Raw genomic sequence first — 17,850 nt, forward strand, 5'->3', positions numbered from 1 at the left:
ACTTTTTTATATTTTAGCCTAATATCTGAAGAACCTGCTAAATTCACGTATTCTAATAATTTATCTCTATAGATTCTTTTCATACTCAGTATAAACACAATCATACTATCTTTGAATAATGATGGTTTTATTCATTCTTTTTCAATTTCTATACATTTTTTTCTTTTTCTTATATTATTGCACTGGCTAGGACCTCTAAAATTATGGTGTATAGAAGTAATGATCATAGCCATCTTTTCTCAGTTCTCAATAATAGAAAAACTACTTCAACATCTCACTATTAAATACGATGTTTGCTGTAGGGATTTTTTGTAGCTAATCTTTATCAGATTAATGTTCCTCTTAGCGTTAGTACTATAAGGCTTTATCATGAATAGATGTTTAGTATTTTACTAAGTACTTACTGCATATCTATTTAAATGATCATATGATTTTTTTCTTTTATTTCATAGATATGATGAATTACATTGATTGATTTTCAGATATTAACATAATTGTGTATTCCTAGAATAAGCACAAATTGATCATTATTTCATGTTATGTAATGCTAGATTTGTTGTTTGCATTTTAAGATTTTGCATTCATATTCATGAGTGAAATTGACCTGTATTTTTTCCTATAATATTCTTGTCAGGATTTTATATCAAGGTTATGCTGGCCTCATAACTCACATTGTGATGTTTCCTCTTTTTCTATTCTTTGAAAAAAATTATTCAAGATTGGCAATTTTTCTTTCTTAAAAGTTTGGTATATTTATAAGTGAAGTCATCTGAGATGGTGATGTTCTTTGTGAGAATATTTTTCATTGTGGATTTAGGTTCTTTATAGAAACTATTCAGTTTCCTTTTGTGTGTATGTGTTCATTATTGTAAATTGTGTTTACTAGGAATTATTCAAAGATAGTATGATTGTGCTTATACTAAGTACGAAAAGAATATATAGAGATAAATTATTAGAATATGTGAATTTAGCAGGTTCTTCAGATATTAGGCTAAAATATAAAAAATTCTCCTTTTAACAACAACAAACACTGAGAAATATTTAAACCATGTGTACAGCAGCATATCATATACCTTGTAATAAATTTTAAAAATATGTGTAAGACTTATGATGAAAACTGTAAAACATTATGAAAAAAATTAGAGAAGACGTGGATAAATGGAAAACTACGCCAAACTCATTACCTGAAAAACAAAATTAAAGGTGTCAGTTTCCCCCATATTATTCTGTAGATTCAATGCAACCTCAATTTCATTGAAATTTTCAAATGTGTTGACAAAAAGTTGTTTGCAATGTTGTTTTATGATGTTTTATGTTTGTACATTCAATAGCAGTGTCATATTTTTCATTCGTGATATTCTCTATTGTCTTCTTCATCAGATCCCATCAGTTATCAGTTTTATTGGGCTCTGCAAATTGTCAAGCATTAGCTTTCTTGATTCTTTATATTCTACATTCCTATTAATTAATTCCAGCTTTTTAAATTATTATTTTCTTTTTTCTACCCTCTTTGAGTTTACTTTGCTTTTCTTCTTTCTAATTTCTTGGAACGGATGCATGTGTCATTGTTTTCAGCTGGTTTTCCTTTATACCTTTAAAGTTTTCCTGTATACATGGATTTAATTATACCAATTTTGATATGTTCACTATATTTTCATTCACTTAAAGTATTTTCTATTTTCCATGATGATTTTCTTTTTGTTCCATAGATTTTTAGAGGTATATTTTGTAATTTCCAAAATTATATGGGTTTTATAGCTACCTTTTGTTTATCTTTTTAAATGATTTTTAGAAGATTTTATTTATTTATTTGACAGAGAGAGACACAGCAAGAGAGGGAACACAAGCCGGGGGAGTGGGAGAGGGCAAAGCAGGTTTCCCATGGAGCAGGGAGCCCGATATAGGGCTCAATCCCAGAACCCTGGGATCATGACCTGAGCTGAAGGCACATACTTAACAACTGAGCCACCCAGGCGCCCCTCTTTATGTTTTTATTTCAAGTTTAAGTCCACAATGGGCAGACAATATGCTATAAATAATTTCAATACATGAGATACATTGAGACTTGCTTTATATTTATAATCCAACATATGGTCAATATTCATAAATGTTCCATGTGCACTTAAAAATTATGTGGATTTTGTATTATTTATTGTAGTGCTCTATATGTGTCAATTAGATCAAATTTGATAATCATGTTACTCAAATATTTTATATACTTTCTGATTTGTTGTCTGCTTGTTCTATCACCAGTTAATGAGAAAGGGGGTCATCAAAGTCTCTGACAATGTTGTAAATTTGTCTTTTTCTCTTTTGTTGTTTCATATACTTTCTGATTTGTTGTCTGCTTGTTCTATCATAAGTTACTGAAAAATGGGGGCATTAAAGTCTCTATGTTGTAAATTTGTCTTTTTCTCTTTTGTTGCTTCAATTTTGCTTCATATATTTGGCTTGATATTTTCTACACTATTAGAAATTTCTTAGCCATTATGTGGTCAAATATATCTATCTATATATATTTTTTTTCTGGTACCCATGAGACTAACAAAAGTTCTACTCAGCTTCCAAGTCTTCCAGCTGACTCAACCAGAACTGACAGATACTTCTAAAGGAAAAATATCCATAAATGTAAAATTCACCTCTCTCAGTTTTCTTTTTCTCCTAAAATGTGACCCAGTAATTCTTTACTCTTTTGTGAACTCCAGTAATATCCAAAAGTTTTTAAATATATTTTGTCTAAATTTTCCAGTTTACACCAGGAGAGAATAGTAAAGATTACTGAGGTCACGATTACTAGAAACAACTCCACCTTTAAATTTTTATATGCATACTTGACAAAGTATCTTACTTAACTCCTGAATAGTACAAAGTTTTAGAAATATTTCATTCTGTACACTCCATTGCACATATTATTATTAGGTAGTATTTTATTTTAATATTGTTTTCTAATTCCCAAATTTATTACTATTAATGATATTATTAATATCATTATAGTTAATGCTTCCTTTCCATCTCTGTGGGCTAGTGGATAGAGTTTATTAGTTCTTATCTCACTGAGATTGTATCCCTTCAAGCATCCTTACTTTCTGCAGGAATTTCAGTCTAACTCCCCATCTTAATGGGCCAAAAATCTTATCCCTTTTTCTCTGTGTACATAGATACCCAAGCCTCTAGTCATTACTGGGCATAATAACTACTTAGAGCAGCCAAAAGGTTGACTTATATGCTTACTTCTTTGGCTGTTAGCTGCATCTTTGCTTCTGACAGTTGATAATTCTGTTTCTTGTGAGTCAAGACATGTAATTTTAAAAATTACTACATTGTATTCTACAGTTCTAAGGTTTATACTGGGATGGTTTAAGGATAGGCTCGTCTGCCATTTTGCTGATACTGTTCATCTAGTCCTGTTATTTTTCAGGAAATCACCAGAATGATAGTTTTTTCTGTGCTTAGAGTTTATAGTTGTATAAAGCAATATACACAAAAAATTGCCTCTAATTTTTCTGTTAGCTCTGATTTTATTGGCTTTGACCCATTTAGCTCCCTAATCTTAGGCCCTTTCAGTTCAGCCTTGGAGAAGGCTTTTAAGGGGAACATAATTATAACCTCAGATTCATGACAAGAACAGAAGTTAGAAATCCAGATTATCAATTAGAGATTCAGAAACAAGATATAGAGAGTAGTTGCTATTTCAAGATCAACCTACTTGAACTATCATTTATTAGGCAAAGGACCCCCTTTTCTTGTATTTTGTATTTTCTTGGTTCTGTACTTTTCTTACAATCGGCTGACCCTACACACAGTTTTCCATTCACTGTTCCACCCATTCAAGTCTGACTTTACAACTGCTGCCTTATCAATACAGTTCTTCCTAAAGCCACTAATAATTTCCATATTGATAAATTCAACGGACACTTCTCTGCCGAAATTTCACTTGATCTCTCAGTATCCACTGTTCCTTCTGTCATACCTTGACCCACAGAGAATACTTGTGAATGAATTAGTGAACAAATTGATTTAGATAGTAATAAAATCCATACTCATGTCTTTATCAGAAGAATATTCTCACCCACTGAAAAATAACTCTGCTAAGTGCACAGTAGAAACCATTGTTACGTAGATAGAGCTTTGTTACAGGTAATATAGAGTAATACAAATATTATTACATGTCAGTACTTCTAAATATATAAAACCTGTTTCAGAATTTGAGATTATGAAAGATAGATGACTTGGCTTCAGAACATTCTCTGTTTCTTTCAAGAGTATATGGCCAGTTGTACCCAAAACTTATTGCATTATTCCTTTTTGCGTTCTTCCTATAGGCTTTTATCCCCCATTTCCTCCTCCAGCAAGGGTATTCAGTCAAGAAAAAGGTCTGCCAAACTTTTACTTTAGCTTCTCTACTGTCATAACTTTATTAATATTCAGCATGTCTCAACAAAAAGTCAAGGGGACAGAGGAGAGAACCTCAGCAGAGGCAGTATACAACTTGTTTATACTGGCCAAATAATGAATGGCATTTCCAGATAAGACTGTATTTTAATCAACTAGGATTCATTTTAAATGCTTAAAGTAAATGCAGATATTGTTTGTATGTTCAGGGAAACTAGTTGATTGCCATCGTTGGCAGCTTTACCCTTTGTATATTATAAATTTTATTAGAAAGCTATCTTTCCAATTGTAGAACCTCTCTTCCTGAATGAAGTTAGAGCACCATTTTACTGTGTGTGTGTGTGTGTGTGTGTGTGTGTGTGTTTCCCAATGATTGCTTGCAGCATCATAAAATCCTTGTAGCATTATTTGTGATCTTAATGAATTTTTAGTGAAACCCACTTGACATTTGTTTGGCAGTGACTTCATTTCTAAGCCTTGAATGCCATTATCATTTTATGGACGTTTCAAAATCAATTTGACTTAGGGTTTATTTTATACTTAGAGACTTAACTATCTTTTTTATAGAGTTCCTCACAAATTCACTGAAATGCTAGAGGTCTTTGTGACATTTAGTGTATATATTTAAAATATAAATATAGAGTGGGATTTTTGGTAATTTTAATGTCTTTTGGAAGGAACAAACTCTGGTTTTAATAAAATATGTAAACATATCTTCTCTGAATTTCCCACAGAGCTCTGTACTATGGAGTGTGGTAGCCATGGAGTCTGCTCAAGAGGAATTTGCCAGTGTGAAGAAGGCTGGGTAGGACCAACATGTGAAGAACGCTCCTGTCATTCTCACTGTGCCGAGCATGGCCAGTGCAAAGATGGAAAATGTGAGTGTAGCCCTGGATGGGAGGGCGACCACTGCACAATTGGTAAGTACAGCCATACTTTGAACAAAATACATTGGATTAATTGAAGAAGGAAAAGCATGTTAGTGATAAATCACCAGGCTTTTCATAGCATTTGAGGTTGGAGGAGAGAAAAAGGAGAAGGGTTAGCCATAAGTTTGAAAGTTTGGTTACCTGGGAGTATTCCCTCCTTGTTGATAGTATCTTACTTCTTTGTTGTGTCATTTCTTTGCTCGTTACTTCAGTATTTCTTGTATTTTCTGTTTTCTGGTGCACTGAAACGAAAGATGGCACATTGGAATAAAGTGTCATTAGTTAATAAGAGAAGTGCTTTTGTTGTGAACATAACATTCACTGCCCATTTTTCCTTTTGCAAAGTATAGGTTGTTTCACTTGAAAGCACTTAGAGGCAATTTCATTAAACAGGACTACTTTAACAGAAGCCATTTGATATCATTAGGAGCTTTCTTTAATGTATATGAGGAAGGCACTCCTGACCTACCATCAATAGAACATCTGTATTGCATTGTTTATCAAGTAGTATAGAGAATTCGTACTGAGGCATCTACCTTCTCCCACCCCTTGACACAACTTTCACTAATTTTGAGGATGCTGCCTGTGAGAACCGTCTGTGGGTATGACAGAGCCTATGTAATAAATCTATCATGTGGTCTTCACGCTATAAAAAGACCGTAATAATAACTAGAGGTTCAATTTCAAAATACTTTTATTTTTCTGGAAAAAATCCAAGTCCTTGACACATACATATATCTGTAACAAAGGCCTCCTTCATGTATAGACAGACAAGTACAATTCCTATTGTTCAGCTAAGGAAAGTGGGTCACTGTGTGTTCCTGTGGCATTCCGTGAGCACACAGACATCGCATGCAGAGAAAAGGCAAGGGTGCACCTCTGGATACCCAATTCATTGCTTGTGGGATTTTTTTTCCCCACCAGACTATACCACCACTCTTATTTTTAGGTGAAAGTATTTTGTTATAATGGTTGAGACCTGTCAAAGTAATGTATACTATATATAACATATATAACATATAATCTTAATAAACTATATTACTACTGTACTAAAGGTATAGTAAGTCTTGTTCTGTGACTGTGGAAAATATTTAAGATTCATTAAAAAGTGGTGAGGGGTAAGATTCCGATGCGGCATAAGTAATTACATTCCCGCACTATAGTAAGTTTATTGCCTTCACATAAGAGGATTTAAATATTCTGATGATTACAGAAGGTGGTTACTCCAGAACTCCCTTCTAAAGATATTACTAATAAGAAGTTCAAGCCAGTGCTCTTTCACAAAAGTTATTACTGAAATGTAAAAATGCAGTTCTTATACTTTTAATGAAATATGACACTTTTTTAGGAAGCCTAATAGAGTTTCTTGCAGAAAAGCCATTAATATCTTTCCCACAGAAAATATTATTCACAAACTACATAGGCCCATGTACCAACTTTTGAGCTGCAGGCATTTCGGCAGTTCACAGTTTGCTGTTCTGCTCCCAGGCAACAGATTCTAGACCATTAATACAGGTTGGATAGCTGTGGTCTCCAGAAATTCATTCAATCACTCTTTTCCTCCCCCCTTTTAGCTCACTACTTAGATGCTGTCCGAGGTAAGATTTTTCTCACTCATTTTATAACAGAAAAATATTGTAAATGGAAAATATGCATGTGGGAAAGGAAGGCTGGGGGGGGGTGTACGCGCACGCGCACACACGTGTGTGTGTGTGTGTGTGTGTGTGTGTGTGTGTGTTTCGGGTTTGTGTTTTTACTTCTCGTAGGCTTCCTTAAGTGTGATATTGTCAGGTCACGATATAATAGTCTGACTAAAAATTCATTTGTTTTTCTCACAACAAAGAGTCTTTTTTCTTTTGGCCGTAGTGTATAATGGATTGACAAGCAGTTTTAAGAACTGTTTTTCTTGGTCTTTCTATGGAGTGTGTGTCTGTGTGTCTGTGTATGTATCACAGGCAGGTAATTATTAAATGAACTAGGTTTGACTAGACAACGGAACATTTTCTTTAACTTAACAATATGGCCCTAAGTCCGTGTACAGTATCCTTTCATGGGCAGAAGAATTCTCCCCTTATAAGTCACCCATCGTGCATCCTCCTAAGGATCTGTCTTTGATAGAGGCAATAAGGGTTTTTCTGTCAGATATCCTGGCCTTTCTTTACCTCAGCCTCAGAAAGTTGACTATGTTCCAAGTTACCCCTGATTTCTCTGTATCCATTGTATATCTATGATCACGGAACTAGATGAGTGGAGCTAGATAAATTTTTTTCTTAAATCTATATATATTCATCCTGTACCACTTCTTGAGGAATATATATATGTATACATATATATGTTCATGTATATATGTATACATATATATGTATACATATATATTCCTCAAGAAGTATATATATGTGTGTATATATATATATTCCTCAAGAAGAATATATATATGCATATATATATATTCATGTATATATGTATACATATATATATTTACACATAATATATATAATGAGAGAGTCTTCATATTTTCTAACAGCCATCTGTCATTTTATTTTTTAAAGTTGTTTCTTCATCTGGTCTGTTGATAGTTACTTAGCCATTTGGAAGGAACATTGTGTTATATCTACAGATTTTCAAAAATTATTTTCCTCCTTATACTTCTGGAATTTTCTTTCAAAGACAGCAAATGAAAAAATATATTGATTGGATTCTCTCCAGTAAAATTCAGATCTGGTCTTGTGCTGCTACTGCGAAAATTCCAGAAGCTATATGCCACTATTGCCATCTCTGTTCATCTGTCCACTGAGCACTTGGCACATACACAGTTGCCCTTTGGAATGGCCTAACTCTGAACTATTTGTATATAGTTTAGGACATCCCAGAGAAATTAAAAGTCTAAATAGAGACCATTGTTAGTGTTTACGGTTTCCTCTTGACTGTATTTATCCAGTCGTTCTCTAGAATTCTGAAGATCTCAATTTTGCTTGCATTAATTCCACTAACATTTGTTGAGCACCTACTACAGGCTTGATATTATATGCTAGCTTCTGAGGGATACCAGATAAACAAAAAATTTAACCCTTAGCCCTCGGATTAATGATAATCTTGAAGAAAAAAGCCAAATAAATGTAAAGCAACTGCAGCACATTTCTGAGGCATTTATATGGACAAATATTTAATGGCATGGTCTGAACGGCATACCAACATACGGAAGTCCTGAAGCAGTGCCTCACAAGGGGAAAAATCAGTACAGACTGGAAGTAGTTAGGGGAAGTTTCTTTTCATAGAAACTGCTGTCTTTTCCCAGCTTATTGGCCATAACTAGATATGGTATCATCTATCCAGTTTTGATTGAGCTGAGAAGGATTGTTTTTTCAAAAAGAAACAAAAAACATTTTTCTGTCCCCATCAGTTTTCATCTTAGCTACACCAGAGTTTGGGAATTGGGGTTAGCATTAATAATGCTTAATTGGCTCTCTAAGGAAAAGCACAGGCAAGTAAGGAATAACAAGTTCCCTGGGAAGGTTTTGTAAGCAAGCAAGTTCCTCTTCCATTTATTCAACACCTCATCAGAGTGGAGCCTAAGCGATTAGAGGCTTTCCTATAGGTAGATACATCATTGCTGCCCAATCCCATTCTGATGTCTCCGATTGTTATTCTTTGCTGTCTTTACAGATGGCTGTCCAGGGCTCTGCTTCGGAAATGGGCGATGTACCCTGGATCAAAATGGTTGGCACTGTGTGTGTCAGGTGGGTTGGAGTGGGACAGGCTGCAATGTTGTCATGGAAATGCTTTGTGGAGATAACTTGGACAATGATGGAGGTGAGTTATTTACAAAATGTAAATATAAGAAAGAAATAGCCCAGCACAGTGATGACCAATTTGGCCAAGAGTGCAAATTAGGAACCCTTTTTAGAAATGATATTGAGTTATATACTTTTTAAATCTTGGTTTATTGAATATTTACTATCAACAGACAATATTGCAAACTCTGCATGCATTATATCTTATTTAATTCTCAAAACAATGCCATGTGGTAGAGGCACTACTTTCCCTACTTCTAGGTGGGAAAGGTAATGTTTAGAGTGGAAATACTGTGTGACTTTTCCAAGATCACACAACTTGAAAATCACAGCACCCAGGTTCCAGTTCAGGTCTATATGACTTCAGACTCTGGTTCTCTTAACAGCTACAGCCATGCCATCTCCCATATCTGTGGCATTTATTGTACCGTTTATTATATCCATGTGCCCCTGTCCAAACTGTCAGATGCCTACACTACACACACTGTGAAATCATTTTCTTTGTTCTTAGTTATTTAGAGCAACCTCTTAATTTAGTAATGCTTTGTATCTTTCAAAGGACACAGCATCAAGACAATTCACAATAGAATTTTTATATTTAATTCAAGAGTTGCACATGATGTTTTCAAAAGTCATATTGGCTCCAAGGCCTCAGGGTAACGTAACCACTCTTTTTTCAGTCAAACAAACAAAAGCATCTAATACATTGTTCAGTCAGGCCTCAAAACAGCCCAGATCACCTCTGAATGAACCTAAAACAGCAATTTCTCACTTTCTCCTTTGTTTCTAGTCAAGGAAACATGAAGTTAATAAAAAAAGTTTTCTTTCTAATCTTGTGTATTAGCTTAAAATGAAATAGGTCATTAAATTTGATTCCTCTGCTTTCTATATCTGCTTAGACAATTATATACCTTGTCATTTGAAACCAAACATAAGGCTTAAATCAATAAGGTAGCAATCCCACTTTGAGGATGGCTAGATTTATGTAAGAGTTTCCTCCTTTACTAGTTCTGGCCAGCAGTTTACTTCAAAACTTTTATAAGAATTTATGAATTTTAAATGGAAGCAACTTCGTGATTCAGTGCACAGGGCTTTGAAGTTAAACTTTCTGGCTGCTATGTACTTACTGGCTGCTGTGTGATTTGGGAAAATTTCTTGGTATCTCTGTGCTTCAATTTCCTTATTTCTAAAATGGGACTGATAATAATATTAACTCTCTCCTAGGGTTATTGTAAGTATTTAATAAAACAGTTCCTGTAAACTCCTTAAAAGATGATAGACTGCCCTCTCTTTCCCCTTCACACGTATATAACATATACACACACATTAAACTTAGGATAACAGCCCATTTTTGGAAGAGACTGTTGACTAGCTACCTAAATTGAAAATTTTAGGGGAGGAGAGGAAAAAAAATAAAACAAGACAAAACAAGAGATGGAGACAAACCATGAGACTCTAATCATAAGAAACAAACTGAGGGTTGCTGGAGGGGATGGGGTAACTGGGTGGTGAACATTAAGGAACGCATATAATGTAATGAGCACTGGGTATTATATAGGACTGATGAATCACAGACCTGTGCCTCTGAAACCAATAATATACTATATGTTAGCTAATTGAATTTTTTTCATTTTATTTTATTTCTTTTCAGAGTTCTAAAATTCATTGTTTATGCACCATACCCAGTGCTCCATGCAATACATCCCCTCCATAATACCCACAACCAGGCTCACCCAACCCCCCACTCCTACCCCTCCAAAACCCTCAGTTTGTTTCTCAGACTCTTAAATTTGAAAAAATATTTAAAAATTAATAAAAATAAATAATGTTGAATGAGGAAAACAATTGAAAAAAAAATTTATTTGGGAAGCCAGAGTGAGATTTTCAATTACATGGTGCACTGATCAACTAGTTGCTGGACTCTTATGGCTCTTTGAGATTCATTTTCACTTTACTTTCCCATGAAAACTCTGGCATAATACAATACAATACAGTACAATACAATACAATATAGTATAATATAATTACCAATAATATTAGCATTCTTGTATCTAGGATTTACTATGTACAAGGCACAGTGCTGAGTCCTTTATGTGAATTATTTCATTTAATCCCCATGAGGCAGGAACTACTTTTAATATACTCCTCACAAATTAGGAAACCAAGACACAGAGAAGTTAAATAAGTTGCTCAAGATCATATAACAAAGAAATGATAAAACCAGGTATAAACTTTGGTGGTCTGCCTCATTCCAAACAGGATTTGAGGTTGTAATGGAGATTTCCCAGTTGATATATTGATTAAAATGCTTATGCTCAAAAAATACTTTAACAACCCCTATGATTGTAATATCTAACTCAGGGTTAAGCCAAAACAAGTTTCCTACCTTAATAAAGTACAGCTTGATAAAAATAATTAAATATTTAATTATCAAGCATTTTTATGGCCTCAAGGTCACCTTGAGGCAGCCAAAAATGTTTAATGAATGTATCAGTTAAATATTAATGAATTGATGGATTACCAGTTCTTAATATCTGTGGTATATATAGACGCAAACGGTATAGAAGATTTTGCTCAATATGTATTGACCTCTGAGCATTCCTTAAAAACTGTGTATCTATGTGCGAATCAAAAATCAACGACCCTGATTTGAGTTCACTGTATTTTTATGATTGTTTCTTTAGGGAGTGGCAAGGAAGGCTCCTGGAGAGTTCCAATTACCATTTTTTTCCTTTAGTAGGATTAAGATGATATTGATGATAAATATACATCGGCTTCTACCTTGAGATGGAAAGATGGATTAAATAACCTCAGGTTATTTAATGGATGGATTAAATAAGCCCCAGGACTGAGATTTTGGACAATAATTTGAGTCTTATGCTGTTTAAATATTGTCCCTAGGAATACATTAAATGTCCTTCATTTGGTGGTTTCAGCTTTCCAGCTAACCAGAATGACTGGATTCATTTAGTTGGATATGACTAGTGATTAATATTTGCATACATGTTTGTGCGTATGTGTGTGTGTGTATGTGTGTGTGTGTGCTTTAATTAAATCAGAAAGTACCAATTGAACCTTTTGGGGAAAAAAATGGTCCTCGTTTTTAAAATGTAATTCTTAAGAAATCTTCCCAATCAAAAAAAATCACTTTAAAGCAATTGCTTCAAGTAGCTGCTACCTGATTGCTCTATATTATAGCAGATACTTAAAGAATGGCTGAATTTTTTTGCATTCTAATCAGCTTTGAATGCTCATTAAGTATTGCTGCTGTTTCCTGCAGCTTTGACTTCAGTTACACTCTGATTCAATGCATTGTGACTCTTAGTAGCTAATTGGGCTGCATTGAATATGTGGGTAACACAACTGGTCTAGGAGCTACCTAAAGGCTCCTTGAACAGTAAGAACAGAACAGAGAACAAATAACCTTTGGATTTTTTTGTTAACATGCAAAACAAAGAAAGCTATCTTATGCATTGTATATGTAAGAACTAATTACCATAGAAATTACAAACATTTCAAATACCTTGACCTCATTTCTTTATAGTCCAAAAGCACCTACCATGTGCACAACCCTGTGCTTTGAGGAGGAGACTTAATATTAATGTGAATGCTGACCACAGTTTCATGTATTAATTATGTGTACCGATTTGGGGTTTAGAAAATGTGATCATCATATGTTACATGCACATATGAATTGACATGAGAAAAAAAGTTTAGACATTACACCAGAATCAGAGTAACTAAAACAAATAGGACACGTTCAAACTTATCAGACATTAAAGCATATTTTAAAGCTATGATAATTAAAACAAAGTGATACTGGTGGAAGAATAGACAGGTCAGAACAAGCTCTGTCACACACCCCCGTACAAATAAAAATTTAGTGGATTATAAAACCAGCACCAAAAACCAGTACTGAAAAGAAGCATTATGAAATAAATGGTGCTAAGACAACTACTAAGAAAAAAAAACAACCCTTAGGTTTTCAGTTTCTAGCATATTCCAAAAAAAAAAAAAGATAAAAATACTACTGATTAATAAGTTCTGTGTAAGAAAACCTCAAACACAAATAGAAGAAAATATAGGTGACAGATCTCAAGACAGGAAAGGACTTCTTAGACATAAAAGCAAGGAAAGAATCCACAGTAGGAAAAATAATGATAAGTAGGTCCTCCTAAAAATTTCAAAATTCTTTCTGGTGTTCATCTAAGCTTACAGGCCATCCAACATCTAACCATTTGGAGATATCAAAATCTTCACTGTCTGATATGGTAGCTAATAATGACATGTGACTATTTCATTTTAACTTAAATAACATTTAAAAATCTGGTTTTGGGGGTGCCTGTGTGACTTAGTTAAGTGTCCAACTCTTGGTTTCATCTCAGGTCATGATCTCAGGGTCATGAGATCAAACCCCATGTCCAGCTCAGTGCTCAGTGGGGATTCTGCTTGAGATTCTCTTCTGCCCCTCCCCATCACACTCACTCACTTTCTTTCTCTCCCTCCCTTTAAAATAAATAGATCTGGGCTCCACTAGGCACATCTCAAGGGCTCAGTAACCACTAGCCCAGATCTAAAGCATTCCCATCATTGGGAAGGAATTTTATTGGATGGTACTGATCTAAATGTTTGACCCAAATGTGTACCTTTCAGCCAGACATTGCATATGGAGTGTACCCAATTTTCCACTCATTCATTACTACTTTGTGCCAAATATTGTGCTTGGCTTTAGGGATCAAATGAGAAGAAACGCTTCTGCCTTCGTGGAGCTTATGGTCTCGGAAGGGAGAAAGATATTAAATAAGAAACAACACAAATAGCTACATATTTACAACTGTAAAGAGTGTTATAAAATTTTTAGAGTGCTGTAAACATGTATGGGGGCACCTAACCAAGTCTACATGGTAACGCAGGCCTCACCTGAGTGAGGGGCAGAATACCCCAGGCCAAGGAAACAGCATGTACAAACGCGCTACAGTGGAAATGCGCTAAGCTCTTCTAGGAGGTGAAAGGCAAGTCATTTTGACTGGTGTGTGGGCCAAAGAAAGATTGGTAGGAGCTGAGAATATGAAGGTAGACATTAGCCAGATCATACCAGATCATACAGAACAGTGTGAAGTTCATAGGATCTTCAGTTATCAAACAAAGATTACATTTTATTCACTCTAGTTATAGAGGGAGGCAAGTGGTTTCTGATACTGTGGAACGATTGTTAAGGAGGTTAAAAAGATGTGGAATAGGAGTGTCTAATCAGAGCAACCCTTTCCCCCCTGATCTTTTAAGTATTTGTCACATGCTTCCCAAGCTTCTCTTATACAAACTCTTCCAGTGGTCTATATTCATATTCATTGGTAAAATCAATAAGTTAATTGCCTAAAAGAGAATGATCTTCCAGGAATCATTCTTCATAACAAGTCACCATTCATTAAGAACAATAGCTATTTGCAAGCCTGTTTTATGATATAGTGTTTCTAGATCTAGAAATCAGCACCATGGGTGAATTATGAACACATAAGCTCATGGATCAATAAGCCTCATGTTTTGAATGTCACCAGCATGCTGCAGTGTTTAATAAATAGGAAAACAAAATAGAAGGAGCAATGAATTGGTAACATTTGTTCTGTTTAAGGGCCAGACACCCTCTCCACATTTACTTTTAAGATTTGGCTGGGACAAAAGACCTAGCATCGCAAAGTGTAGTCTTAATTATTCTCTTCTGACCATAGCACCCTCGTTTCCAAACAACCTATTTATTAAAGGATCATCACTTAGTTATAAGCGCTTAAACTGTCAGGTAATGCCAGATACAAAACTGGGAAATCTACACTCCGTAACTCACCTAAGCACTCCATGACTAGATCAGTCACATTATCTATCAACTAAGGCTAGTCATACTTGACATCTGTCTACCTTGCAGTGGTGAAAATGAATGAGCTAGTATTTGAAATACAGTAATTTAAAGAGGCAATAAATGTGTGGTATTAGTAAAGAATCTACTTATAACTTATGTTTTTTGACACATTAGTTAAATGCTTATTAATCTCAAGGTAAATTTACAAATGTCATAAAAGTAGGATTTTTAAGACATCCATTTATTCATTCAATACATATTTATTGAATGCTTACTTTCAGCCTGGTGCTCTTCTGGGGCAGAAATAGCAATAAATAAAAACAACTACATCCTTGCTTCCATGGAGCTTACATTCTAATCATGAAAGGCCAACAATAAACCAAAATTTGAAAAGAACTAGTATGATAGAAGATGCTAAGTGTGATGGAGAAAATTTTTTAAAAGCAGGGAAGAGGATATGAGTGTGGGACAGGGATGCAGTTTTAAATAAGGTGGTCATAGAAAGCCTCCCTGAGAAGATGGCCTTTGGACTTCAAAGAAAGGAAGGGTGATCCATGTCGATAATGGAGAAAAAACATTCCAGGCATAGGAATAATGGGGAAGGGGGTTATGGGATAATAGGAGGTAAGGTCAGAATGGTGAGAGAGAGGGAGAGTGAAGAGCCAGACTGTGGGGAAGTTAAGTCATTGTCAGGACATGGACCTCTACTCTGAGTGATTTGAGAAGCCATTGATGGCATCTGGGGACAGAGGACATGAACATTAGTGGCATATAAACACTTTACTCTCCTGACTCAGAAGAAGTCAATTGTATGAGTGATTTGAGTGGGTCAAATTCTGAGTGAACTTGAGCCTCTCCCTTTTTCTTCTTATTAATACAGCAAAATGCTGGGGTGAAAGTCAACCTGGTTAGATGAAAAATCAAATGAATTATAGACTATTTCCCAAGGAAAGACAGTCCTATTACCTTCTATGCATGTAACAGCAGCAACTAAGCAAATAGGAATGCCTGGTACGGGGGCCTGCTTTGGTAAAAATGTATGAATGATTTAGAATTAGCCTATTTTTATGGGTTTCTAAAATGCCTGAGAAGATTTTGTTTAACTGAGTCATTGGAATGATCAGCCCTTCGATTTCTTTTTCACTATTAATTTTCTTGGCAGACCCTCTATTCTGTAGATGCTGAAAAGGTTAAGCTTCAATCCAGCCCCTGTCCAAATGATAACAAACTGTGAATTTGTGAAATTCAATGAATAAAGATTTACTGTAGCATTAGTGTCTATTTAGAGCCACACAGGATCCTATCTGTCTGACAACCTAACCAAGCAAAGTTCACAAAAGGAACACATTCGAACGAACTGACTATGCTACATGACAGCTAATTGCCCTCTGGCCACTAATAAGGCATCATCAATGGAAGTGGGCCTGAACATTTTTAGCAGCCACTGCACACCATTGGCACCTACCCTTAGGACTCTAGCCCTAGACTCTTTGAAGTCTATACAGTGCAGCACTTGGTTAATGGCAAACTCTTCAGGATTATCATAGCATGTGATCCTTTCAACAGCTCTGTGGGAGAGGCATTTTTATAATCCCCATCTCGGAGGTGAGGAAGTTGAGAATCCAAGAGATGAAATGATTCGTCCAGGATCATTTAGATTATAAGTGGCTAAGTAAGATGAGACTCGTAGTCTGGTTTTTTGACCTTAAGCGCTGTGTGTATTCTAAATCCCTACATTAGTCAGGTACTTGGAAGTCTTACAGCCTCAGTCGTACTCGCTTAGATGATGTTGCTGATCATGTAGATTTGTAGTCAGAATGCGGGCTGTTGATATGACTCTCAATTTCTCCCAACTGTGCAGCCACATTCGGCCTCCCCTCCTTTATATGTAAATGAAAATGAGAATGTCTACTTAACAGGGTTGTTGTAGGAATTAGTTGAAATTGTAGATATGGAAGTACATCGGGCCACACCTGGCATATTAACTGATTATACATGTTTCCAAATCCTTTGGGCTACCCTATCGTGAACTAACTGTCAGTCTCTATCAAGATGGTAATATAGATGTTGTCCCTAAAAGGAAATATATTTACAAATTCACTTTAAGCATTAGAAAAATATGGGTTTTCCCTCTATCATTCATATTCCTTTGTCTGATCATTCTTTCATCTAAAGGCATCCATCTAGGAAGTAAAAGTTTAGTAGGAAATTACTTGAGCATATACGAAAGAACCAGCATCCTTGATCTTTATCAGCCCTGCTCAAGCCTGCCGGCATCGCCCCTAACGGGTTGGCAAAGCTAGGAATGGTGCATGCAGTGTTTAGTCCTTCAGGATAATTTAACCTCTTCCTCTTTTTCTGGCTTTTATTTATTTTTATTCCTTTTAAAAAGGAACAGGCCCTAAAAGTAAAATCAGTGAACATTTGATACCTTCCTATCTGATACCCCGAGCCTGGCTGTCAGGAGGGTGCCACAGCTGCCATTTTAGAACAATAAAAGAACTGGTAATAGTACCCCCCACCAAAAAGAAAGAAAGAAAGAAACCCACACATGCAGTGTGACTCTCATTTTCACTTCTTTGTAACAGTCTAGACATACTGTATGGAGTGTTAGCCAATGTGATAATTGGTACGTAGATCTTTGCCCATGGATTGGGCTTACCTTTGAATTCTAATTTGGGGGTTGCATACCATTATTGGGCTGCCTGCCTGCAGCCTTTCTAGATTCAACAGAAGTCTCGCTGTTCTCTCAGAAAACAGAGGTCTTAGAGGGTCAGCCCATTATAATAGGCAATTATTAAATATGAAGCATTAGTTTGGAATTTATAGCCCATAACTAGACGGGAATGTGAGTCCCAGTTTTGAATTGGCTCTGTGTTTGGTTTTA

The 17,850-nt window shown here is 35.4% G+C and overlaps 1 protein-coding gene across 1 annotated transcript in view; it reads left to right on the top strand.

Annotated features, from left to right (window-relative positions):
* TENM1 (teneurin transmembrane protein 1) overlaps positions 1 to 17,850 on the top strand; it is a 797,330-nt gene that overhangs the window by 613,664 nt on the left and 165,816 nt on the right. Inside the window, exons 14-16 of the mRNA XM_045068252.1 lie at positions 5,127 to 5,312; positions 6,896 to 6,919; positions 8,985 to 9,131. Coding sequence (XP_044924187.1) covers positions 5,127 to 5,312; positions 6,896 to 6,919; positions 8,985 to 9,131 — 357 coding nt within the window. The remainder of the gene's footprint in view (positions 1 to 5,126; positions 5,313 to 6,895; positions 6,920 to 8,984; positions 9,132 to 17,850) is intronic.

The sequence above is a fragment of the Mustela putorius genome, unplaced genomic scaffold (assembly GCF_011764305.1).
Source record: "Mustela putorius furo isolate JIRA1106 unplaced genomic scaffold, ASM1176430v1.1 tig00003901_pilon_pilon_pilon, whole genome shotgun sequence".
In the NCBI taxonomy this organism is placed as follows: domain Eukaryota; kingdom Metazoa; phylum Chordata; class Mammalia; order Carnivora; family Mustelidae; genus Mustela; species Mustela putorius.